The sequence below is a fragment of the Scyliorhinus torazame genome, chromosome 2 (genome assembly GCF_047496885.1).
Source record: "Scyliorhinus torazame isolate Kashiwa2021f chromosome 2, sScyTor2.1, whole genome shotgun sequence".
In the NCBI taxonomy this organism is placed as follows: domain Eukaryota; kingdom Metazoa; phylum Chordata; class Chondrichthyes; order Carcharhiniformes; family Scyliorhinidae; genus Scyliorhinus; species Scyliorhinus torazame.
Genome location: NC_092708.1, coordinates 86,124,865 through 86,149,740, shown reverse-complemented (window position 1 = coordinate 86,149,740; position 24,876 = coordinate 86,124,865). Strand labels below are relative to the sequence as shown.

At 49.8% G+C, this 24,876-nt stretch overlaps 1 protein-coding gene across 2 annotated transcripts in view; it reads right to left on the bottom strand.

The window, feature by feature from the left end:
• LOC140389325 (low-density lipoprotein receptor-related protein 2-like) overlaps positions 1-24,876 on the bottom strand; it is a 534,533-nt gene that overhangs the window by 321,462 nt on the left and 188,195 nt on the right. For both annotated transcript variants that reach the window (XM_072473491.1, XM_072473499.1), the window contains exon 14: positions 16,565-16,767. In XM_072473491.1, the coding sequence (XP_072329592.1) occupies positions 16,565-16,767 (203 nt within the window). The remainder of the gene's footprint in view (positions 1-16,564; positions 16,768-24,876) is intronic.

Genomic DNA, 24,876 nt, shown 5'->3' with positions numbered 1-24,876 from the left:
GGACATTAGTGAACCAGATGAGTTTTTACAACAATCGCCAATGGTTTCATGGTCATCATTAGACTTTTAATTCCAGATATTTTATTGAGTTTAAATTCCATCACCTGCTGTGGTGGGATTTGAGCCGGGTCCCCAGATCATTATCCTGGGTTTCTGAATTACTAGTCCAGCGACAATACCACTATGCTACCACCTCCCAAGTGATGATACTATGAATGGTGACCAAAGATTGATCCCTGCATGGAGGCCTGTGGTCTCTGGACCTGTGGTATCCACAATATAAAATCTCTGGGGTGACTAGGATGAGTTTTTGAGGCAGCACTTGAGTGAAATGGATCCCAGGGATGGGATCTCTGAGCCATTGAATGCGGTGAGTTTGGCAGGGGTTATTTCATAGAATAGAATTTACAGTGCAGAAGGAGGCCATTTGACCCATCGAGTCTGCACCTGCCCTTGGAAAGAGCACCCTACCCAAGCCCCAACCCACACCCAATCCCCGTAATCCAGCAACCCCACCCAACCTTTTTTGGTCACGAAGGGCAATTTAGCATGGCCAATCCACCTAACCTGCACATCTTTGGACTGTGGGAGGAAACCGGAGCGCCCGGAGAAAACCCACGCAGACACGGGAAGAATGTGCAGACTCCGCACAGACAGTGACCCAAACTGGGAATCGAACCTAGGACCCTGGAGCTGCGAAGTGACTATGCTAACCACTGTGCTACCGTGCTGCCCAAATATTTGAATCATTGCCTGTCACATCTGTGGCTCTATATATTTCAGCGTACAAAGTGGATGTGTATAGGTTGTACACAGGCTAACCATGATCTGTGGGCATACAATCTGGACAGAAGGTTCCATTGGTACCACTGTGCCAATACACTCTTTGAAGTTCACAGTGCTGAATGTCTGCTCACTTTCTGAATCAATGGTGTGGTCATCCCCTTCATCTGACTGTATGGCTTGGCTAGATATTTCATGGATCTTGTCTTTGCACTGATTGGTATGATCTCTTGGTTGGTTAGAATGCTGTACTTGTCTGGCTTCTCGTTGTGACGTCTCATGATGTCAAACCACTTGTTATAGCCTTTCTTTTCTGCATTGATGCTTCTGGTGTTTACAGCTGCCACTTACCTTGTGTACAGCATTAAAAGCTGATCAATCTCTGGGTGCATGTATGAGGCCTCAATTGCACTGGATATCATGCCGATGGGGCCAGTTTAACTCAGTTGGCTGGACATCTGGTTTGTGATGCAGAGCAAGGCCAACAATGTGGGTTCATTTCTTGTACCAGCTGAGGTTATTCATGAAGGGCCTGCCTTCTCTACCTTGCCCCTGGCCTGAGGTGTGGTGATCCTCAGGTTAAATCACCACCTGTCAGGGGGAAAGCAGCCTATGGGACTATGGTGACTTTACTTTTACTTTGGGATAAATTACACGTAGAATGCAGACTCATCAGTATGACTTTGTACTTGTGACCACTTTATAGTGGTGCTTCCATGATGTTAACTTTGGGTTGGTCCAAAATGTCTTTTTGGAATGCTTCAATTGGGGTAAAGACTATCACAAGCTTGATTGTTCTATCAGCTAGCTCTGATGTTGTGAAGTCACAATCATGCCTCTTGCCTACCCCTCTACTTATGAACTGGCCAATGGTCTGTGTCGTTTTTTTGCCCAAAAGGACGTAAATTCCAGAAGTTGAGTTTCATTTAAAAAAAATATTTTATTCAAGGCCTTTGAAATGAAATTAAATGAAAATCGCTTATTGTCACAAGTAGGCTTCAAATGAAGTTACTGTGAAAAGTCCCTAGTCACCACATTCCTGCGTCTGTTCGGGGAGGCTGGTACGGGAATTTGGATTGGATTGGATTTGTTTATTGTCACATGTACCGAGGTACAGTGAAAAGTATTGTTCTGCGAGCAGCTCAACAGATCATTAAGTACATGAGAACAAAGAACAAAGAACAAAGAAATGTACAGCACAGGAACAGGCCCTTCGGCACTCCAAGCCCGTGCCGACCATGCTGCCCGACTAAACTACAATCTTCTACACTTCCTGGGTCCGTATCCCTCTATTCCCATCCTATTCATGTATTTGTCAAGATGCCCCTTAAATGTCACTATCGTCCCTGCTTCCACCACCTCCTCCGGTAGCGAGTTCCAGGCACCCACTACCCTCTGCGTAAAAAACTTGCCTCGTACATCTACTCTAAACCTTGCCCCTCTCACCTTAAACCTATGCCCCCTAGTAATTGACCCTCTACCCTGGGGAAAAGCCTCTGACTATCCACTCTGTCTATGCCCCTCATAATTTTGTATACCTCTATCAGGTCTCCCCTCAACCTTCTTCATTCCAGTGAGAACAAACCGAGTTTATTCAACCGCTCCTCATAGCTAATGCCCTCCATACCAAGCAACATTCTGGTAAATCTCTTCTGCACCCTCTCTAAAGCCTCCACATCCTTCTGGTAGTGTGGTGACCAGAATTGAACACTATACTCCAAGTGTGGCCTAACTAAGATTCTATACAGCTGCAACATGACTTGCCAATTCTTCTACTTAATGCCCCGGCCAATGAAGGCAAGCATGCCGTATGCCTTCTTGACTACCTTCTCCACCTGTGTTGCCCCTTTCATGACCTGTGGACCTGTACTCCTAGATCTCTTTGACTTTCAATACTCTTGAGGGTTCTACCATTCACTGTATATTCCCTACCTGCATTAGACCTTCCAAAATGCATTACCTCACATTTGTCCGGATTAAACTCCATCTGCCATCTCTCCGCCCAAGTCTCCAAACAATCTAAATCCTGCTGTATCCTCTGACAGTCCTCATCGCTATCCGCAATTCCACCAACCTTTGTGTCGTCTGCAAACTTACTAATCAGACCAGTTACATTTTCCTCCAAATCATTTATATATACTACAGAGAGCAAAGGTCCCAGCACTGATCCCTGTGGGAACACCACTGGTCACAGCCCTCCAATTAGAAAAGCATCCTTCCATTGCTACTCTCTGCCTTCTATGACCTAGCCAGTTCTGTATCCACCTTGCCAGCTCACCCCTGATCCCGTGTGACTTCACCTTTTGTACTAGTCTACCGTGAGGGACCTTGTCAAAGGCCTTACTGAAGTCCATATAGACAACATCCACTGCCCTACCTGCATCAATCATCTTAGTGACCTCCTCGAAAAACTCTATCAAGTTAGTGAGACACGACCTTCCCTTCACAAAACCGTGCTGCCTCTCACTAATACGTCCATTTGCTTCCAAATGGGAGTAGATCCTGTCTCGAAGAATTCTCTCCAGTAATTTCCCTACCACTGAAGTAAGGCTCACCGGCCTGTAGTTCCCGGGATTATCCTTGCTACCCTTCTTAAACAGAGGAACAACATTGGCTGTCCTCCGGGACATCCCCTGAAGACAGTGAGGATCCAAAGATTTCTGTCAAGGCCTCAGCAATTTCCTCTCCAGCCTCCTTCAGTATTCTGGGGTAGATCCCATCAGGCCCTGGGGACTTATCTACCTTAATATTTTTTAAGACACCCAACACCTCGTCTTTTTGGATCTCAATGTGACCCAGGCTATCTACACACCCTTCTCCAGACTCAACATCTACCAATTTCTTCTCTTTGGTGAATACTGATGCAAAGTATTCATTTAGTACCTCGCCCATTTCCTCTGGCTCCACACATAGATTCCCTTGCCTATCCTTCAGTGGGCCAACCCTTTCCCTGGCTACCCTCTTGCTTTTTATGTACGTGTAAAAAGCCTTGAGATTTTCCTTAACCCTATTTGCCAATGACTTTTCGTGACCCCTTCTAGCCCTCCTGACTCCTTGCTTAAGTTCCTTCCTACTTTCCTTATATTCCACGCAGGCTTCGTCTGTTCCCAGCCTTTTAGCCCTGACAAATGCCTCCTTTTTCTTTTTGACGAGGCCTACAATATCTCTCGTTATCCAAGGTTCCCGAAAATTGCCGTATTTATCCTTCTTCCTCACAGGAACATGCCGGTCCTGAAATCCTTTCAACTGCCACTTGAAAGCCTCCCACATGTCAGATGTTGATTTGCCCTCAAACATCCGCCCCCAATCTATGTTCTTCAGCTCCCGCCTAATATTGTTATAATTAGCCTTCCCCCAATTTAGCACATTCATCCTAGGGCCACTCTTATCCTTGTCCACCAGTACTTTAAAACTTAGTGAATTGTGGTCACTGTTACCGAAATGCTCCCCTACTGAAACATCTACCACCTGGCTGGGCTCATTCCCCAATACCAGGTCCAGTACCGCCCCTTCCCTAGTTGGACTGTCTACATATTGTTTTAAGAAGCCCTCCTGGATGCTCCTTACAAACTCCGCCCCGTCTAAGCCCCTGGCACTAAGTGAGTCCCAGTCAATATTGGGGAAGTTGAAGTCTCCCATCACCACAACCCTGTTGTTTTTACTCTTTTCCAAAATCTGTCTACCTATCTGCTCCTCTATCTCCCGCTGGCTGTTGGGAGGCCTGTAGTAAACCCCCAACATTGTGACCGCACCCTTCTTATTCCTGATCTCTACCCATATAGCCTCACTGCCCTCTGAGGTGTCCTCCCGCAGTACAGCTGTGATATTCTCCCGAACCAGTAGCGCAACTCCGCCTCCCCTTTTACATCCCCCTCTATCCCGCCTGAAACATCTAAATCCTGGAACGTTTAGCTGCCAATCCTGCCCTTCCCTCAACCAGGTCTCTGTAATGGCAACAACATCATAGTTCCAAGTACTAATCCAAGCTCTAAGTTCATCTGCCTTACCCGTAATACTTCTTGCATTAAAACATATGCACTTCAGGCCACCAGACCCGCTGTGTTCAGCAACTTCTCCCTGTCTGCTCTGCCTCAGAGCCACACTGTCCCTATTCCCTAGTTCTCCCTCAATGCTCTCACCTTCTGACCTATTGCTCCCGTGCCCACCCCCCTGCCATACTAGTTTAAACCCTCCCGTGTGACACTAGCAAACCTCGCGGCCAGGATATTTATGCCTCTCCGGTTTAGATGCAACCCGTCCTTCTTATACAGGTCACACCTGCCCCGGAAGAGCTCCCAGTGGTCCAGATAACGGAAACCCTCCCTCTTACACCAGCTGTTTAGCCACGTGTTTAGCTGCTCTATCTTCCTATTTCTAGCCTCACTGGCACGTGGCACAGGGAGTAATCCCGAGATTACAACCCTCGAGGTCCTGTCTTTTAACTTTCTGCCTCGCTCCCTGAACTCCTGCTGCAGGACCTCATGCCCCTTCCTGCCTATGTCGTTAGTACCAATATGTACAACGACCTCTGCCTGTTTGCCCTCGGCCTTCAGGATGCCCTCTACCCGTTCGGAGACATCCTGGACCCTGGCACCAGGGAGGCACATACCATCCTGGAGTCTCTTTCAAGTCCACAGAAGCGCCTATCTGTGCCCCTGACTATAGAGTCCCCTATTACTATTACTCTTCTGCGCTTTGACCCTCCCTTCTGAACATCAGAGCCAGCCGTGGTGCCACTGCTCTGGCTGCTGCTGTTTTCCCCTGATAGGCTATCCCCCCGACAGTATCCAAAGGGGTATACCTGTTCGAGAGGGGGACAACCACAGGGGATTCCTGCACTGACTGCCTGCCCTTTCTGGTGATCACCCATTTCTCTGCCTGCACCTTGGGTATGACCACATTTACATAACTGCGATCTATGACGCTTTCCGCCACCTGCATGCTCCTAAGTGCATCCAATTGCTGCTCCAACCGAACCATGCGGTCTGTGAGGAGCTCCAGTTGGGTGCACTTTCTGCAGATGAAGCCATCCGGGACGCTGGAAGCCTCCCGGACCTACCACATCTCACAGTCAGAGCACTGCACCCCTCTAACTGACATTGCGTCAATTAATTAAAATTAAAATTTAAACATTTTTAAAAAATATATATATATGTTTTTTTTAATTTCAAAGTTACTGTTAACTATCTGTTTCCTAGCACTAGATTTCTAATAGAAATGCGAAAGCTAAATATAGTACTCTCCAATCTCTGGCTTAGATATCCCTCTAAATTATAATTAAGTAATTATGTTTAATTAGTTACCAATGCTTAATTTTTTTAATTTAGTGTAGATTCCCAACCAACCACTCAGGCCACAGCTTTTCTGTGATGTCACTTCAGTTTCCCCCCGACACACACAATTTGAAAAAGGTATAAAAGTAAAAATGAGTAAAAATCACTTACTTACCTTCTTACCCTCTGAGTGTCTTAGATGTTCTCAGGTTCTCTCCCTGACAGAGACTGCTCCTCCTCCTCCGAAAGGCTCCCGAAACTAGGCCGCGATCTTTGAAAATCTCCGCTCCGACTCGCAGCTCCCGCGCTTTTTAAATCTCCCGCGCTGTTTTCAGAGTCCCGGCTCACTCAGCTCCCGCGCTGTTTTCAGAGTCCTGGTTCACTCACCTCCCGCGCTGTTTTCAGAGTCCCGGCTCACTCACCTCTCGCGCTGTTTTCAATGTCCCGGCTCACTCACCTCCCGCGCTGTTTTCAGAGTCCCGGCTCACTCACCTCCCGCGCTGTTTTCAATGTCCCGGCTCACTCAGCTCCCGCGCTGTTTTCACTGTCCCGGCTCACTCACCTCTCGCGCTGTTTTCAATGTCCCGGCTCACTCACCTCCCGCGCTGTTTTCAGAGTCCCGGCTCACTCACCTCCCGCGCTGTTTTCAATGTCCCGGCTCACTCAGCTCCCGCGCTGTTTTCACTGTCCCGGCTCACTCACCTCTCGCGCTGTTTTCAATGTCCCGGCTCACTCAGCTCCCGCGCTGTTTTCACTGTCCCGGCTCACTCACCTCCCGCGCTGTTTTCAGAGTCCCGGCTCACTCAGCTCCCGCGCTGTTTTCACTGTCCCGGCTCACTCAGCTCCCGCGCTGTTTTCACTGTCCCGGCTCACTCAGCTCCCGCGCTGTTTTCACTGTCCCGGCTCACTCACCTCCCGCGCTGTTTTCAGAGTCCCGGCTCACTCAGCTCCCGCGCTGTTTTCAATGTCCCGGCTCATTCAGCTCCCGCGCTGTTTTCACTGTCCCGGCTCCCTCAGCTCCCGCGCTGTTTTCACTGTCCCGGCTCTCTCTCCTCCCGCGCTGTTTTCACTGCCCCGGCTCACTCAGCTCCCGCGCTGTTTTCACTGTCCCGGCTCACTCACCTCTCGCGCTGTTTTCAATGTCCCGGCTCACTCACCTCCCGCGCTGTTTTCAGAGTCCCGGCTCACTCACCTCCCGCGCTGTTTTCAATGTCCCGGCTCACTCACCTCCCGCGCTGTATTCAGAGTCCCGGCTCCCTCAGCTCTCGCGCTGTTTTCACTGTCCCGGCTCACTCAGCTCCCGCGCTGTTTTCACTGTCCCGGCTCTCTCAGCTCCCGTGCTGTTTTCACTGTCCCGGCTCACTCAGCTCCCGCGCTGTTTTCACTGTCCCGGCTCACTCAGCTCCCGCGCTGTTTTCAAAGTCCCGGCTCCCTCAGCTCCCGCGCTGTTTTCACTGTCCCGGCTCACTCACCTCCCGCGCTGTTTTCACTGTCCCGGCTCACTCACCTCTCGCGCTGTTTTCAGAGTCCCGGCTCACTCACCTCCCGCGCTGTTTTCACTGTCCCGGCTCACTCACCTCCTGCGCTGTTTTCACTGTCCCGGCTCACTCACCTCTCGCGCTGTTTTCAGAGTCCCGGCTCACTCACCTCCCGCGCTGTTTTCACTGTCCCGGCTCACTCACCTCCCACGCTGTTTTCAATGTTCCGGCTCCCTCAGCTCCCGCGCTGTTTTCAAAGTCCAAGGTACACAATGTAACTACATAAGCACCGGCATCGGATGAAGCATACAGGGGTATAGTGTTGATGAGGTCAGTCCATAAGAGGGTCATTTAGGAGTCTGGTGACAGTGGGGAAGAAGCTGTTTTTGAGTCTGTTCGTGCGTGTTCTCGGACTTCTGTATCTCCTGCCCGATGGAAGAAGTTGGAAGAGTGAGTAAGCCAGGTGGGGGGGATCTTTGATTATGCTGCCCGCTTTCCCCAGGCAGCAGGAGGTGTAGATGGAGTCAATGGATGGGAGGCAAGTTCGTGTGATGGACTGGGCGGTGTTCACGACTCTCTGAAGTTTCTTGCGGTCCTGGGCCGAGCAGTTGCCATACCAGGCTGTGATGCAGCCCGATAAGATGCTTTCTATGGTGCATCTGTAAAAGTTGGTAAGAGTCAATGTGGACATGCCAAATTTCCTTAGTTTCCTGAGGAAGTCTAGGCGCTGTTGTGCTTTCTTGGTGGTAGTGTCGACGTGGGTGGACCAGGACAGATTTTTGGAGATGTGCACCCCTAGGAATTAGAAACTGCTAACCATCTCCACCTCGGCCCCGTTGATGCTGACAGGGGTGTGTACAGTACTTTGCTTCCTGAAGTCAATTACCAGCTCTTTAGTTTTGCTGGCATTGAGGGAGAGATTGTTGTCACTACACCACTCCACTAGGTTCTCTATCTCCCTCCTGTATTCGGACTCATCGTTATTCAAGATCCGGTCCACTATGGTCGTATCGTCAGCAAACTTGTAGATGGAGTTGGAACCAAGTTTTGCCACGCAGTCGTGTGTGTACAGGGAGTAGAGTAGGGGGCTAAGTACGCAGCCTTGCGGGGCGCCGGTGTTGAGGACTATTGTGGAGGAGGTGTTGTTGTTCATTCTTACTGATTGTGGTCTGTTGGTCAGAAAATCGAGGATCCAGTTGCAGAGTGGGGAGCCAAGTCTTAGGTTTTGGAGCTTTGATATGAGCTTGGCTGGGATTATGGTGTTGAAGGCGGAGCTGTAGTCAATAAATAGGAGTCTAATGTAGGAGTCCTTGTTTTCGAGATGCTCTAGGTATGAGTGTAGGGCCAGGGAAATGGTGTCTGATGTGGACCGGTTGCAGCGGTATGCGAATTGCAGTGGATCAAGGCGTTCTGGGAGTATGGAGGTGATGCGCTTCATGATCAACCTCTCAAAGCACTTCATTACGACTGAAGTCAGGGCCACTGGTCGGTAGTCATTAAGGCACGTTGCCTGGTTCTTCTTTGGTACCGGTATGATGGTGGTCTTCTTGAAGCAGGTGGGGACCTCGGAGTTGTGTGGGGAAAGGTTAAAGATGTCCGCGTATACCTCTGCCAGCTGGTCCGCGCAGGCTCTGAGTGCACGACCAGGGATCCCGTCTGGGCCCGTCGCCTTCCGAGGGTTCACTTTCAGGAAGGCCAATCTGACTTCGGAAGCTGTGATGGTGGGTATGGGTGAATTATGGGCTGCTGGGCACTCGCCAGCGGATTGTTGGTTACCTGCTCGAACCGAGTATAGAATGCATTGAGTTCATCAGGGAGGGGTGCGCTGCTGCCGGAGATACTGTTCGGCTTTGCTTTGTAGCCCGTTATGTTGTTTAGTCCTTGCCACAACCGCCGAGAGTCTGTCTGTGACTCTAGCTTGGTTTGATATTCTCTCTTGGCATTCCGGATGGCTTTGCGGAGGTCGTATCTGGATTTCTTGTATAGGTCAGTGTCGTCTGACTTGAAGCCTCAGATCTGTCCTTCAGTAGGGAGTCAATCTCGCGGTTGAGCCATGGTTTCCGGTTGGGGAACGTACATACTGCTTTCTTTGGCACGCAGTCGTCCACACATTTGCTGATGAAGTCTGTGACGGTGGTGGCATACTCATTTAAGTTGGTCGCTGAGTTCTTAAATATGGGCCAGTCCACTGTCTCTGAGCAGTCACGTAAGAGCTCTTCTGTCTCCTCGGACCAGCACTGCACAACCTTCTTAGCTGGATTCTCCCGCTTGAGTTTCTGCTTGTATGCTGGGAGAAGGAGCACCGTCTTATGGTCTGATTTCCCAAAGTGCGGTCGGGGGATGGAACGGTAGGCGCCCTTGATTTTTGAGTAGCAGTGGTCAAGAGTGTTGTCACAATTGAACCATGCTGCCGGCCTTGGTCTGCTTTAAAAGCCAGCGATTTAGCCCAGTGTGCTAAACCAGCCCCCAGCCTTTTCATATAAGCAAACAAAAGCAGAAGAACAATCACCATTATAAACAACCAACACCCCCCCCGTCCCCCGCTCTCCCAATACCATCCCCTTCTCCCATCCTGCCTTCCCATTTTTAACCCCATTATCCCCTACAATGGGCCAGGGTTTAGAGAACACCAAAGTATATCATGGAGTTCACCTGGCCCACAGCTTTTACACATTTTGGTTATCATAGAATTTACAGTGCAGAAGGAGGCCATTCGGCCCATCTAGTCTGCACCGGCTCTTGGAAAGAGCACCCTATCCAAGGTCAACACCTCCGCCCTATCCCCAAAACCCAGTAACCCCACACAACACTAAGGGCAATTTTGGACACTAAGGGCAATTTAGCATGGCCAATCCACCTAACCTGCACATCTTTGGACTGTGGGAGGAAACCGGGGCACCCGGAGGAAACCCACGCACACACGGGGAGGATGTGCAGACTCCGCACAGACAATGACCCAAGCCGGAATCAAACCTGGGACACAAGGGCCCACTTTCCAGGTGTGATGCAACAGAGATCTTGGCCGGGATTCTCCGGTACTGGCGCCAAAGAGTGGCGTGAACCACTCCGGCGTCGGGCCACCCGGAAGGTGCGGAATCCTACGCACCTTCGGGTACTAGGCCGGCGCTGGAGTGGTTGACGCCGCGCCAACCGGCACCGAAGGGCCTCCGCCGGCCACCGTGAGTTGGCGCAAGCGCAGGAGCACCAGCGTGTTCCCAGAACCACTGCCGTGATTCCTGCGAATGCGCAGGTGGTTTCTTCTCCGCGCCGACCATGGTGTAGTTTTACACAGGCCGGCGCGGAGGAAAAGAGTGCCTCCACGGCACAGGCCCGCCCGCAGATTGGTGGGCCCCGATCGCGGGCCAGGCCACCGTGGAGGCCCCCACCGGGGCCAGATCCCCCCGCGCCGCCCCGCGGGCTCCGTTAGCCACCCTCCAAGTCAGGTCCCGCTGGTACAGACCTGGTCTAATCCATGCCGGCAGGACTGGCCGAAAATGGGCGGTTGCTCGGCCCATCGGGGACTGGGGAATCGCTGTGGGGGGGGGCCACTGCCAACGGCCCCCAACTGGTGAGGCGCGATCCCTGCCCCCGCCAAAAAACTGGCACCAGAATATTCGGCAGCCGGCGTCGGAGCGGCGGGGCAGGGTTCACGCAGCCCCCCGGCGATTCTCCAACCCGGCAGGGGGTCGGAGAATTCTGTCCCTTAAGTATTTTTAAACAAAACAATGTTTATTCCATGAATCCAGTTAATATTTTATAAACTTACAGTAAACATCTTGGGCGGGATTCTCCGGGAATTGGCGGGGCGGGCAGAAACGGCGCAGTGGAGTGGCGGGAACCACTCCGGCGACGGGCCGCCCCAAAGGTGCGAAATCTGCTGACGTCATCCCCGCGCATGCGCATATGGAGTCACTTCCGCACCGGGAATGGCGGTTGACCACGGCCTCCGGTGCGGAAGGAATCGAGTGCCCCCACGGCATAGGCCCACCCGCGGATCGGTGGGCCCCAACCGCGGGCCAGACCACCGTGGGGGCACATCCCGGGGCCAGATCCCCCTGCAAACCCCCAATAATCACGGAGGTTGCCCGCGCCACCAAGTCCCGCCAGTAAGGGACCAACTCCAATTTACGCCGGCGGGACTGGCAACAGGCGGGCGGGACTTCGGCCCATCGCGGGCCAGAGAATTCGGGCGGACCCGGGGCCCATTGAGTCACGCCGGATCCCGCCATTCTCTGAGGCGGGCTTATGCCACACCGGCTTTTGGTGGTGGAAGAATTCGGAGACCGGAGGGGGCGGGTGGTCGGAGAATGCAGCCCCAGATCAACTACTAGCACAAATATCCCCCCCAGAGATACAGTCCTCTATCGTTAACCCTTAGTAACTTTCCTAACAACATCCATAAGCCAAACACCCTGGCCGGGATTCTCCTGGAATCGGTGGGGCAGCCCGTACCAGCGCCAAAGAGCGGCGTGAACTACTCCAGCATTGGGCCGCCTGGAAGTTGCGGAATCCTCCGCACTTCCGGGGGCTAGGTCAGCGCTGGAGGGGATGGCGCCACGCCAACCGGCGCTGAAGGGCCTCCGCCGGCCGGCGTGAGTTGCCGCATGCGCAGGACCGCTGCCGTGTTTCCTGCGCATGCGCAAGGGGTTTCTTCTCTGCGCCAGCCATGGCGGAGCCTTACAGAGGCCGGCACGGAGTGAATGAGTGCCCCCACGGCACAGGCCCGCCCGCAGATCGGTGGGCCCCAATCGCTGGCCGGATCCCCCTACCCCACCCCCCCCGAGGACCCCGCTAACCACCCTCCAAGCCAGTTCCCGCCGGAATGGACCATGTCTAATTCACGTTTGGGATTTTCAGACCAACAAATTGTGTGTTTCACCGCAGCAGGGGCAGCCCAACATTGGCCAGCGGCGGTATCCCCTGGGCTCACCATTGTCAGCGGGGTTTCCCTTTGAATGCACCGCTTGTCGCTGGGTAACCCATGGCAGGGTGCGCCGTCCGCAGGACCAGACGATCCCGCGTGAATGACCAGAAATTTCCGGCTAGTGATTTGAGGTGGGAATATTATGATGTGATTTCCAAAGTGAAAGTAAACAGTGAGAAAAGACTTATTCCAGGCTTGATGTAGCTGTTAGGAACTGTTCTTCCCAGCCCAGTCTGCAGTATAAAGCTTCAGCACAAATTAATTTTCCTGTCTGTGGAATTATACTTAGAATGAAAGAACCTGCTAAATGGCTGCTGTTTAATTTCTGTTCCAACTTCAACTTTGCAACAGATAAACTTTTCCTGAGATTTCAACCCGCGAGGTTCACTGTTGGCGGGACCGGAAGATACCACCGTTGGGAACATTTGGAAAGTTCAGGCCATGGTGTGCAATGTATCAAATTCCAACATAGCTCCAGAATCGTTACACACAGTGAGGCTGGATAATTGTTTCACTCTCATACCAGCTTTTTCCCTCCGCTTTTATTTTGTGCTGCTGCTGGCCTGCCACCTTGTTATGCTTTTCGTTTCCTCAATGTAAATGTACCAATCACACACAAGAGTTGGTAAAACAATAATATGGGTTCTTTACTCACAGGTAAGACAGATATATCTACTGGGAGGCTAAGTGTACTATCTCTATCCTGTTGCTTGGCAACTGTCCGCAAGTCATGGGACTAACTCATCAAATCCTGCCTCAGTGTACTAATGATTGGTAGCATTTTAAGTTATCCTCTCCTGACTCACATTCAAAGTATTATCTTGCATCATTGAATTTGTCCATATATGTGTTTGTGGAACCCAGCTGTTCATGCACCTGAGGAAGGAGCTGCGCTCCGAAAGCTAGTGATTTGAAACAAACCTGTTAGACTTTAACCTGGTGTTGTAAGACTTCTTACAGGACCCATATCCTTTAATCCATTGAACCACAAGAGCTATACCTAATTCCTTCTTGAAATCGCACAAAGTTTTGGCCTCAACTACTTTCTGTGGTAACGAATTCCACAGATTCACCACATTCTGAGTGAAGAAATTTCTCCTCAACTCAGTCCTAAAAGATTTACCCCTTATCCCCAAACTGTGACCCTGAGTTCTGTATATGACCCCTGGTTCTGTGCTCCCCCACCATCGGGAACATTATTTCTGAATCTACCCTGTCTAATCCTATTAGAATTTTGTAAGTTTCTATGAGATCCCCTCTCATTCCTGGCTTGGGTCACTGTGCAGAGTCTTCACGTTTTCCCCGTGTCTGGGTGGGTTTCCTTCAGTTACTCCGGTTTCCTCCCACAGTCCAAAGATGTGCAGATTAGGTGGATTGGCCATGCTAAAGGTTGGGTGGGGTTACTGGGTTATGGGGACAGGGTGGAGGTGTGGGATTAGATAGGGTGCTCTTTCCAAGGGCTGGTGCAGACTCAATGGGCCGAATGGCCTCCTTCTGTATTGTAAATTCTATAAGTCTTCTGAACTCCAATGAATATAATCCTAACTGACTTAATCTCTCCTCATATGACAGTGCTGTCATCCCAGGAATCAGCCCAGTAAACCTTCTCTGCACTCCCTCCATAGCAATAACATCCATCCTCAGATAAGGAAATCAAAAACTGCACACAATACTCCAGGTGCGGCCTCACCAGCGCCCTATGCAATTGTAATAAAGCATCACTATTCCTATATTCAAATCCTCTCACTATAAAGGCCAACATACCTTTCCTTCTTTCCTGCCTGCTGTACCTGCATGCTTACTTTCAGTGACTGATTCACCAAGGTCTCGCAATTTACACCTATTCAAAGAATAATCTGCCTTCCTATTTTTGCTACCGAAGCGGATAACCTCACATTTATCCACATTATACTGCATCTGTCATGCATATGGCCATTCACTCAGCCTGTCCAAATCCCGCTGAAGCATCTCTATATCCTCCTCACAGCTCATCCTCCCACCCAACTTTGTATCATCTGTAAATTTGGAGATTAAACATTTAGTTCCCTCGTCCAAATCATTAATGTATACTGTGAACAGTTGGTACCCCACTAGTCACTGCCTGCAATCAGAAGAAGACACATTTATTTCAACTCTTTATTTCCTGTCTGCTAACCAGCTTTCTATCCATCTCAAGACACTACTCGCAATCCCATGCGTTTTAACTTTATGTAGTTATCTGCTGTATGCGATCTTGGCACGATCTAACAGAAATGAAAAAGAGTCCCATGTTGAGCGCATTTAGCCGGGTGTTTCCTTGCGCAGGCAGCGCCGGGAACAACCCCACTATTGAATGGGACTCTGCTTCATTTTGGGGGCTGGGCGAGGAACATCCCATCGAGGCTGCACTCAGTCCCATTTCCTGGACAAACATTTTTTTTCATGGAGTGAAAGGAGTTGGGGTCAATACTTTTGTGGGTCGGGAGATTAATATTGTCAAAGGGTGCACAATTTCAGGGTTGCGAGAGGTTGTTGAACATTTTTGGTATGAGGGGCGGTTGGACTATTTTGGGGATGGGGTGAACACTATTGGGGTGAGGGAAGGTGGTGAATAATTTTGAGGCTGAGGGGGGTGAAGTTTGTCAGGGGTGAATAATTTTGGGACGAGGGGATGTTGGCACGGTCAGTGGAGTGAGGCTGTGCATTTTCAGATGTTGACAGCTTCGTTTCAAACAATGTGTGTGGACTTCTCTCAAATTGTGGGTGTCATTTTGTGTAAAAGAATCAGTGCGAATCGAGTTGGTTGATTTGGCTCAAATCCCATTGCGATCTTCCCATACTTAGTCATTTTTTTGGAAGGGGATGTGATTTGAACTGGCACTGAGGGTTATGGCCTTCCCACGCCAGCAAGCTCAGCTTCCCATCTCCACCCACCCCAACCCACCACCATCCTCGCTGGCATCAACCACCCTACCCCACAATGATCTCTGGCTTTGGGACCTTCAGGTCTCCCTTCAGACACCCACATCTTCTTGCAGGCATCAGCCCCCCCCCCCCTCAGGAGAGCAGCAACTGAAGGGGGTTGCCACATGCTCCCTCACCATGCCACCCCCTTTCATGCCCCTCTCCTTAACAGTGCCAACATGGCAGTGTCCTGTCATATCCCCAACCACCTGGTGGTTCAATGTTCTCAGGGCCGCCTGATGTGGTCATCATGTCTGATCTCCAGTGGTGGAGACCAATAGTGATTCCCTCCAGCTTTACGCTGCGCCGGCAAGGGGATGAGGATTCCAGGAGAATCGGACTTCAAATATCCCGGCATATTAAAATAGTGATTTTAAATATGTTAATCTGGTTCACTTCCAGTGAGGACATGAACCAGATTATGTCAGCTGCAGTGGGCCGGAAGCATTGTGCTCTATTCGGTGCCCGGCTCAAACCCTCTTTAGGGGCTCTCCCGCTATTCTCCCAACATAGCGGGATTTGTGCCGGGCACGACGTGGCGGGAGAATCAGCCCTTGTAAATCAATGAACTAAGGGCAGATCTTAAGGGGCATGTCGTCAGTTTATGATGAAAAAGGTGCCGTGGCTGCACTGGAATTATGTCTGACAATTTGCCTCAGGATTATGTTCGCTCCTGCAGCCCTGCTAGAGCTGGCACCAGAAAGCACAAAGGCTCCGGTGTAAAATGGTAAGTGGGCAGATTACACATGGGTCAGAGTGGGACACAGCCTCTCCGATGCTGACCGGAAGATCTGGGCCATTTAATATGTTTTATATCAGCTAAATGAAAGAGTCTCTTCTTCTGGAAATGATGTACATTTTTAATTTCAATAGCAATAAATTGAGTCCTTAGCACAATTATTAGCTGCGAGTTATTCTATAGAATATAGGATGACAAAAATAAGTACAAAATTATCCACAGAAAGTAAAAAATTGTTTGTGAGGCAATTTGGAATACATGTTACTGAAACTCCAAAAGTGAAATTAACCTGGAACCCATTCTTTACTATAAGTGTTTAAAGTTGTGTTTAAAGCTTATGCATCATAAATTACTCTGTTATCTCCATCCATAGAGTAAGATATTAAAATTAACTAACCTAACTGTGTAATTTAACTAAACTTACCCAATGGCTGTCTGAATGAATGATAAACTGTCACTCCAAATGGTCTCAGTGAAGTTTGATAGAGAACGTGTGGGTCGTTTTCTGTCGACTTATTGCATCTCATAACCGCCATCTTGGTCCAGTCAGTATAGAATAATTTATCCTCAAAATTAGCTATTCCATAAGGATGGGGGACAGCAGCACCTCCACTAACAACAGTTTTTCTGTGCAAAAGCCAGACAAACATAATAAGATATTTAAAACATTGCTAGACAACTGCTTTTGAAAACAATGCACTCTAATAAGTGTATAATTGTCCCTTTGAAATTAAATTCAAACTGGCGTGGATGCGCTGCAACAGAATCGTGCTAAAGATGATCATTATAAACAAAGGAGTTAGGTGGCGCATTACCCGACATCCCCAGGACCTGAGTTCAAATTCCAACTGATGGCATTGAAGCCTTCTATCTGACGAGTCCAAACACTTCACATGAAATATGTCTTGCCAACCTTAATGTAGTTTGAATGGGAACAGATACATATAGCACAACATTGATCAAAATTCAGCAAAAATGGGAATCAAATTGACAACCTTATGATGGGAGACTACGAGGGATTAAATGGAAAATTGAGTCTGCTCTTACGCTTAAATTTGTGGGGGGGGGGGGGGGGGGGGGGGAATGGTGAAATAGTTGTTCTCTGTATCCAGGGAAATTTTATTGATGCAAAACAAGGAAGCAGATTTATTTCCATGTGCACTGCTATCCTCCTCTGTTCTGCTTGTTTGGCTATGAGCAACAAAGCTTCTGTCGAAAGTATCAGAACTTGTAAAGTGCGAACAAATCTGTTTGAAAGGTATTGACTTAAATATACCGTATTGATGATGTATAAATATGAAGTTCTATTTTCTGTCAGAACACAGTTCGGAAGTACAGAGGTCATACTGCATTTACTTTTACACTGCATTCGTTAAAGGATGCAAGCCTGAGCAGTGAATTTGTTAACCATGCGCGATGGAAGCCTTTCACAGCTGTAGACAAGTAAATCCACTGAATCAGGGATCAGTGTATTGAATAATCCTGGCCAGCAGTTTCAGAAATGGTGAAGACCCAAATTCATGTTCAATAACACGAAGCCGTCAGAATAGCTTACAATTGCTGAATCCACAAAAATTGTCGAGAGACACAATAGCCCAGTAAAAATTTCACAGGTCTGTCATTTTTAAATGCAAGGTGGGCCTTGAAAACAACTTTGCAAATTTAAGATTGGAAATTCAGTGGAAACTACTGAGGATCAAAAAAACATCAGTATGCAGGGAGAGATTGAAGTTCCAAAAAATAAAAGTGGTTTTGTTTTCCCAGAACATTAATATTCTTCCTCCTGCCCAACTGAAAGAAAAGTTGGGACTGGATACAATGATTATTAATATGTATGATGCTTGTTAATATGTATGACAGATTTAAATGCTTTTGATGGATCGAGGATGGTGATATGAACACTATTTTCATTGTGAGTGAGTAAATAATATGGGCCAATGTTATTTCATTTCATGTTGAACTGTAAATTGGAATGCTGGAATTTTCCTGTTAGACTAGCAAATTGCAATGAATATAATGGGCCTCCTTCTCTTTGCTCTTTAATTTCAATCGAAATTTCTTATTACCCCTCAACCTTCAAGCAAAAAGTGATGCATCATTGTTAATACACAGATTTACGTTTGCCATCAATGTTGAACACAGAGTTTCATCAGTGGCACATTAAAGCTTCTCAAATGGGATTAATAGTACAAAAATGGCATTTAGCAACATATGCAGACTGGAGGCAGTCAAGCAGACACAGCAATGCACAACCAGACTAATAAAATGTCACATGCAATCTAGGATGGGGCCCACAAACTTGCATGCAGAGTAGTGCAGCACAGAAGAAAGTCATTCAGCCCACTGGCTCTTCTGAATCCAGTTACTCACACATGCTTGCTCTTTCCTCTAACCCTGCAAGTTGTGGCAAAGCAGATATGGTTGGTTGAAATGTCATCATTTTAATTGTTAGAATAAGGAGGCATAGCACGATTTTAAAATAATTTCTTAATTTCTTTTTTGTTTAACCTCTCCACTGTTAATTGCACAACTCTGCCCCTCTCCCCAACACTTTGAAGGAATTATCCCAGACATTCTCACAAATGCCAGCTTAAACTTACGGTTTCCTCTCTCTTGATCTGCTCCTCAGCCGCTCATCTGCACCTTTAACATTCTGGATAACCGCCTACCACAGCACAATAAGCCATTATGTGGATTCAAGTTAATTGGTCTTATTCTAGAATGAGATACATAGGGCGGTATTCTCCGTTGCCCGACCCCAAAATTGTGTTCGGTGATCGGGTGGAGAATGGGCTCCGACGCCGTAATCGGGGCCGGCGCGGTTTGATGCCGGTCAGCCATGCTCCACCCCCACCGAAATGGCATCATCGCGACGCGTGCCGTGTGCCATTGCAACGGCGTTACCGTGTCATTGGCCGGCCCACCCGCGATGCTCCGCCCTGATGGGCCGAGTTCCTGACGGAGCGGGACACGTGTGGTCTCAGCCGTGCGGGAACCTGGCATAACGGATGCGGACTGTGTCCAGCGGCGCCACACTCGGCCGGGATCCGTGTCACTGGCTTGGAGGGCTTCTGCGAGGGCTGGGGAGAATGATAGGGGGTAGCCAGGGGGTGGCCTGTGAGACCGTGGATGGCGGGTTGGGGCCGCGCATGGCCGGCATCATATTGTACAGTGCGACCACTGCAGGTCGTCAGCCGTGCGCATGCGCGGCCCTGGACCCAGCCATTATCCGGCCATTTTAGGCATGGGAGGCGGGAGATTCACCCAACGCCAGTGCTAGCCACTCACCGGTCCCGGAATCGGTGAGGGTTTATTGCCGATTTCTTGTTGTAAAAGACCACACATGCTCTGCTGGTGCCAGCACTTAGCTGCTGAAACGGAGAATCTAGCCCATGATCAATATATCACTGAGCTGGCCGACCATCTTAAAGGCTGCTTTATTGTGGCCAAAATCTCCCACTAAAAGCAATAATAATCTGGTACCCTTCCGCTCCACCATAAGCCATCGCTTCCAACCTCCCAACCACACGTTACATTTTCATTTATGATACTGGTGGTGAGTATTTCATAGATATTTTACTTCCAAATTCAAGAACACCAATCCAGTTGCTATTATTTCTTCTCAAAACAAAGAATAAGGGGGTCAAGTGATGTGAGTTCAGGAGTGGCTAAGTTTTCTTTTAATCCTTTTTTTTTTAGTTCTGGTGCACATCCCATAATTACTTGCTTCTGGGGTATACGTCTTGTACTATGTCCCTGGAAAAAATTGGACAAACATTGGTAATCAGGAGCCGGGATAAGTAAAAAAAAAATCCTTGTGTGATTGAGGCAGCCGGAGGCAGCTGGGGTGGGGCGCAGCTTGCAGTGACGGTTTTATTGGTGAGCGAGCCTACACCTTGATAGGGCATTGGCATCAAAAGATGATGGCCGCCTTTGTGAATGATGTTGTGGATGATGATCTCAGCTCCATAGTGCAGATTATTGGTGCAATTGATGAACTGCAAAATATCCTTGAGAGAATAGTGGAAGCAGAGAAGAGAACCATGTTACTTGATAGAACAATCTCTCTGGTGGAGACTCGCCTGCAGTCCTAGGAAAGCCCGTTGCATGGTATGTCATCTATCCCAACCAACTCGGGGAGTTGGGGCCAGACAGGGTGAGTTTGTGCACCCGACCTCTTGAGGAGAACAAATTCCTGTCATGGCTTTGGCATTCCCAAGCATCATTGATGCCGTTATTATCCTGCAGTTCATCAATAATACTGAATTTTATTCCCTTGTGACTATGCCGTTGATTTTATGTCATTTTTCCTGACAAGGGGGTATGATATATAAGCATAGAGGAGACGGCCGTCTGTAATCCTGTTATGGCAAAAACCATACTAAATTGGTAGTGTGACATGAGGGTTGTGCATAGTCTTGCCCTTTTTTTTGTGTGCTCCGACTGAAATTCCTGCAGTTATGAAGAGGGAGTGAATTTTAGATACACCTCACCTCATAGAGAATATGAGTCGAGGGGGAGACAGTGGTGCCGTGGTTTGTCACTTGACTAGCGAACCAGAGTCTCAGGGCAGATGGTGAGATTTGAATTCCGGAAAGATCTTGAATTAAAAGTCCAATGATGACCATAAAACCATTGTCAATTGTCGTCAAAACCCATCTGTTTCACTAATGTAGGGAAGGAAATCTCCTGTCCTTACCTGGTCAGACCTACATGTGACTCAACACCAATGTAGTTGGCCAATAAATGGGATGGGCAATGGCTGCTGGCCCAGCCGGCAACAGCAACCTCCCGTCAATTAATTTTTTAAAAGCCATGGCAGAGTGGTGGACGGGTGGTTGGTGTGGTGGTGGGCGACATGTCTATGTAAGTCCTCAGTATGGTTGAGGTAAATCCCCAGTTAGAGCTATCTGTGTCGGATTTTCTTTTGTTTTCTTGTTACTTTGGGTTTAGGGAATCCATGCTTATCTCATATGAAATTCCGGACAGATCTGTATCCTACAGAGGACCAGGTTCCTTGTGGTTCCACTTTGTGGTTGGTGACATCTGGGATTGTTGGAGTAATGGGAAATATGTGATAGAATTCCTACAGTGCTGGAGGAGGCCATTCAGCCCATCGAGTCTGCACCGACCCACTGAAAGAACACCCTACCTAGGCCCACTGCCCCCCCCCCCTATCCCTGTAACCCCATAACCCCACCTAATCTGCACATATTTGGACACTAAGGGGCAATTTAACATGGCCCATCTACCTAACCTGCACATCCTTCATCTGTGGGAAGAAACTGGAGCACCCGGAGGAAACCCACACAGACATGAGGAGAATGTGCAGGCTCCATACAGACAGTCACCCGAGGCCCTGGTGCTGTGAGGCAGCAGTGTGGTTGGTTAATCCGTGCATGGCCCATCTTCTTCAATATGCTCTTGGTTGTGTGGCTGGTGGCAGTGGTCACTTGATTGGGTTTGTTAGGGCAGGATAAACTGTGTTTACCTGGGTCGGGCAGAGGGTCTGCTGGGTGACGGACTGAGTTTCCCTCCCCTGAATTGTCCCCATTTGAGAGATCCTGGTCTGCTCCCCCTCTCAAAGTAGGGTTCCACTGAACACGTGGTGACCTGCGGATGGCAGGGTGAGAGTGAGAGTCTGTTAACTGTGAATCTGCGTTGTTCGAGCCCTTCTTCAGTTCAAATGAGGGAGATAGATACCCCCCTCTAAGTGGTCTTTTATAGTGGCTTCTTTATTGCCCTCCCTTTTGAAGTTGGGTCTCACCTGTGGAAACAGTGTTTCTGTCTCTGATGAGGCTACACTGCTCTGCCCCGAGTATTCTTTTTGTAATGGCGTATGGTGCTGGTCCTTGTCCGGCATTCTTTGGCTAATCCTGGTTTTCCTTTTTTATTGGGGTTTCTGTCCCTTACTTGGATAGGTAGCATGCTGTTATGCTGTTGTAGGTCCCGATTTGGCACATTGTGTCTTAGGGAGTTTCCCTTATCATGCCGAGGCAGAGAGGATCATGGCCCTCTCAGATGCCCAGTCATCTTCTCATTGGTGATCAGTTCTTCTCAGTTGAGGACGATGTGAATCTTCTAGTATCGACAGGGCTGGTATGCTGCCTTGGATGCGGTTAGAGAGGAGTGAGGCTGGGTTAGTAGTGGCGTGGTGTGGGGATCCTTGGTTTACCGACTCCTAGGTGAGGGAGGGTACGGAGCCGGACCAGGTCTAGTACTGCGGTTGGTATCCGATTGCCCCCTTGTGCTTAAAAAGTTCCTTCTTGGTCGGGATGTCCTGTGAGGCTGAGTAAGGTTCCGAATGTGCAGTTTTCTCCCGTTTCTTTTTGGTCTTGTGGTGGGGGGCATGTGCCAGGGTGTCATGTATCCATGGCTGTATCCTGGTCCCTGTTATCCCAAGACCCGCTGCCCCAGGAAGTTTCTTTTTTATCCTTGTCACGGTTAGTGTGTTGGGAGGCACTGGTGATTGCATTGATTGTAATTTAAACCAACTGTATGAATATTTGCTGGTCTTGTCTGTGTAAATATGTGAAATGATGATCATTCTGTGCTGTGGCAGAGTTTGGAGTTTTCACGCACCTGGCAATAAAATATCTCTTAGAACTAGTGCCCTCGCGACTATTTTCTGTAATTTTTTATTTCTGTTATTGTGGGGTTAAAGAATTGGTGATTGTTCCTGCAAAGGTACAGACAGGCCCTTTGTCTGAGATTAGGACCCCACAATGTATTATTGATGCCTCTGGTGTGGTTAGGTCTGAGGGAGTTGGGACTTCCGGTTGCGGCTATGCCTAGGTAGGTCGCACGTTCGGCAGCTCACGCCGGGAACGGATTTTTGGGCTCTTCAGAGGGGTCCCAGTGGCAATTGTTCAACGGCTTCCAGTGTGGGAAGGTGACAGCAAGGTTCCCCCGACACTATATGGATTGGACCAGGAGTGGAGCGGTTAAAAAAGTGATCCTGGTGCAGCGGAAAGTGCAAGGGAAGATAAGGAAGATGGCGGCGGGTGGAGACCAAGCAGCGTGGGCGCAGTGGTCGCAGGAGCAGCAGGAGTTCCTTAAACGCTGCTTTGCGGAGCTGAAGACAGAAATGCTGGCACCAATGAAGGTGCCGATTGAGAAGCTTGTGGAGACCCAGAAGGCCCAAGGGGCGGCGATCCGGGAGGTGTGGCAAAAAGCCTCGGAGAACGAGGACGAGATCTTGGACCTGGCGGTGAAGGTGAAGGCGTACCAGGGGCGAAATTCTCCTACCCGCCCCGCCACATTTCTGCCCCGACCGGCCGGCGGGAGTCTTCGTAACACCGGCCGGTCAATGGGGTTTCCCATTGTGGGGCAGCCCCACGCAGTCGGGAAACCCCCGGGCGCCGGCAAAACGGAGACTCCCGCCGGCAGAGAATGACGCCCAAGAGTTGGGCGGAAAAATTTGAGGACCTGGAGAATAGGTTGAGGAGGAAGAATCTTCGGAGTGGCCCGATGCCGGGGCATATATAAGCACGATGCTCAATTCGCTGATGGGCGTGGGAGCTTTCCCGAGGCCCCTGGAGCTGGATGGGGCTCATCGGGTCCTGGCAAGGAGACCCAAAGCCAACGAGCCGCCAAGGGCTGTAGTGGTGAGGTTCCACCGCTTTATGGACAGAGAGTGCGTCCTGAGATGGGCCATAAAAGAGCGGAGCAGCAGGTGGGAGAACACGGAGATCCGTATTTACCAGGACTGGAGTGCGGAGGTGGCTATGAAGAGAGCTGGTTTTAACCGGGCTAAGGCGTATCTCCATCGGAAGGGGGTGAAGTTCGGGATGCTGCAGCCAGCGCGATTGTGGGTCACGTTCCAAGATCGGCACCACTATTTTGAAACGCCTGATGAGGCATGGAACGTTATTCAGTCTGAAAAGTTGGACTCAAACTGAGGGTTTGTCGTGGGGGGAATGTTTACTGTGTTTACTGCGTTTGGGGAATGTTCTTTTTGTTTTGGTGCTGGGTGGGGATGGGTGAAAGGATTTGATGTGGGGGCTGTGGGAGAGTGTGGGCGTCGGTGTTGGAGGGGCGGGGCCCCGCGGAGGAAGAGGGGGGGTGGAGGCTCGGGGATGGGAGTTGGGGTAAGGCAGTTGCTGCTGCATTGGCCAAAGGGGAGCTGGAAGTAGGAGAGGTAGTCGGGGCGGGAGTCCGCCGCCTGGGGGGCTGGAGGGTACGGGAGGCGCGGGCACGTGGCTGGCCTAGAAAAGGAGATGGCTAGTCGGGGGGGGGTGCTGTGGCGCCTCGATGTGGGACTGTTGGTGGATGAGGGGGTGTGCGGACGGATGCGGGGGTGTATTGAAAGATACTTGGAGGTTAGTCTGGGAGGCGCTGAAGGCGGTGATCAGGGGAGAGCTAATCTCCATTAGGGCCCACAGGGAGAAGAGAGAGAGAAGGGAGAGGGAGAAGTTGGTGGGGGAGATTTTAAGGGTGGACAGGAGTTATGCAGAGGCACCCGAGGAGGGGCTACTTAGGGAGCGACGGAACCTCCAGACGGAATTCGGCCTGATGAAATACGGGGAAAGCAGAGGCACAGTGGAGGAAAGCGCAAGGGGCGGCGTATGAGTATGGGGAGAAGGCGAGTCGGATGCTGGCACATCAGCTTCGTAAGAGGGAGGCAGCGAGGGAGATTGGTGGAGTTAAGGATAGAGGGGGGAATACGGTGCGGAGTGCGGTGAGAATAAACAAGGTATTTAGGGACTTCTATGGGGATCTGTACAGGTCTGAGCC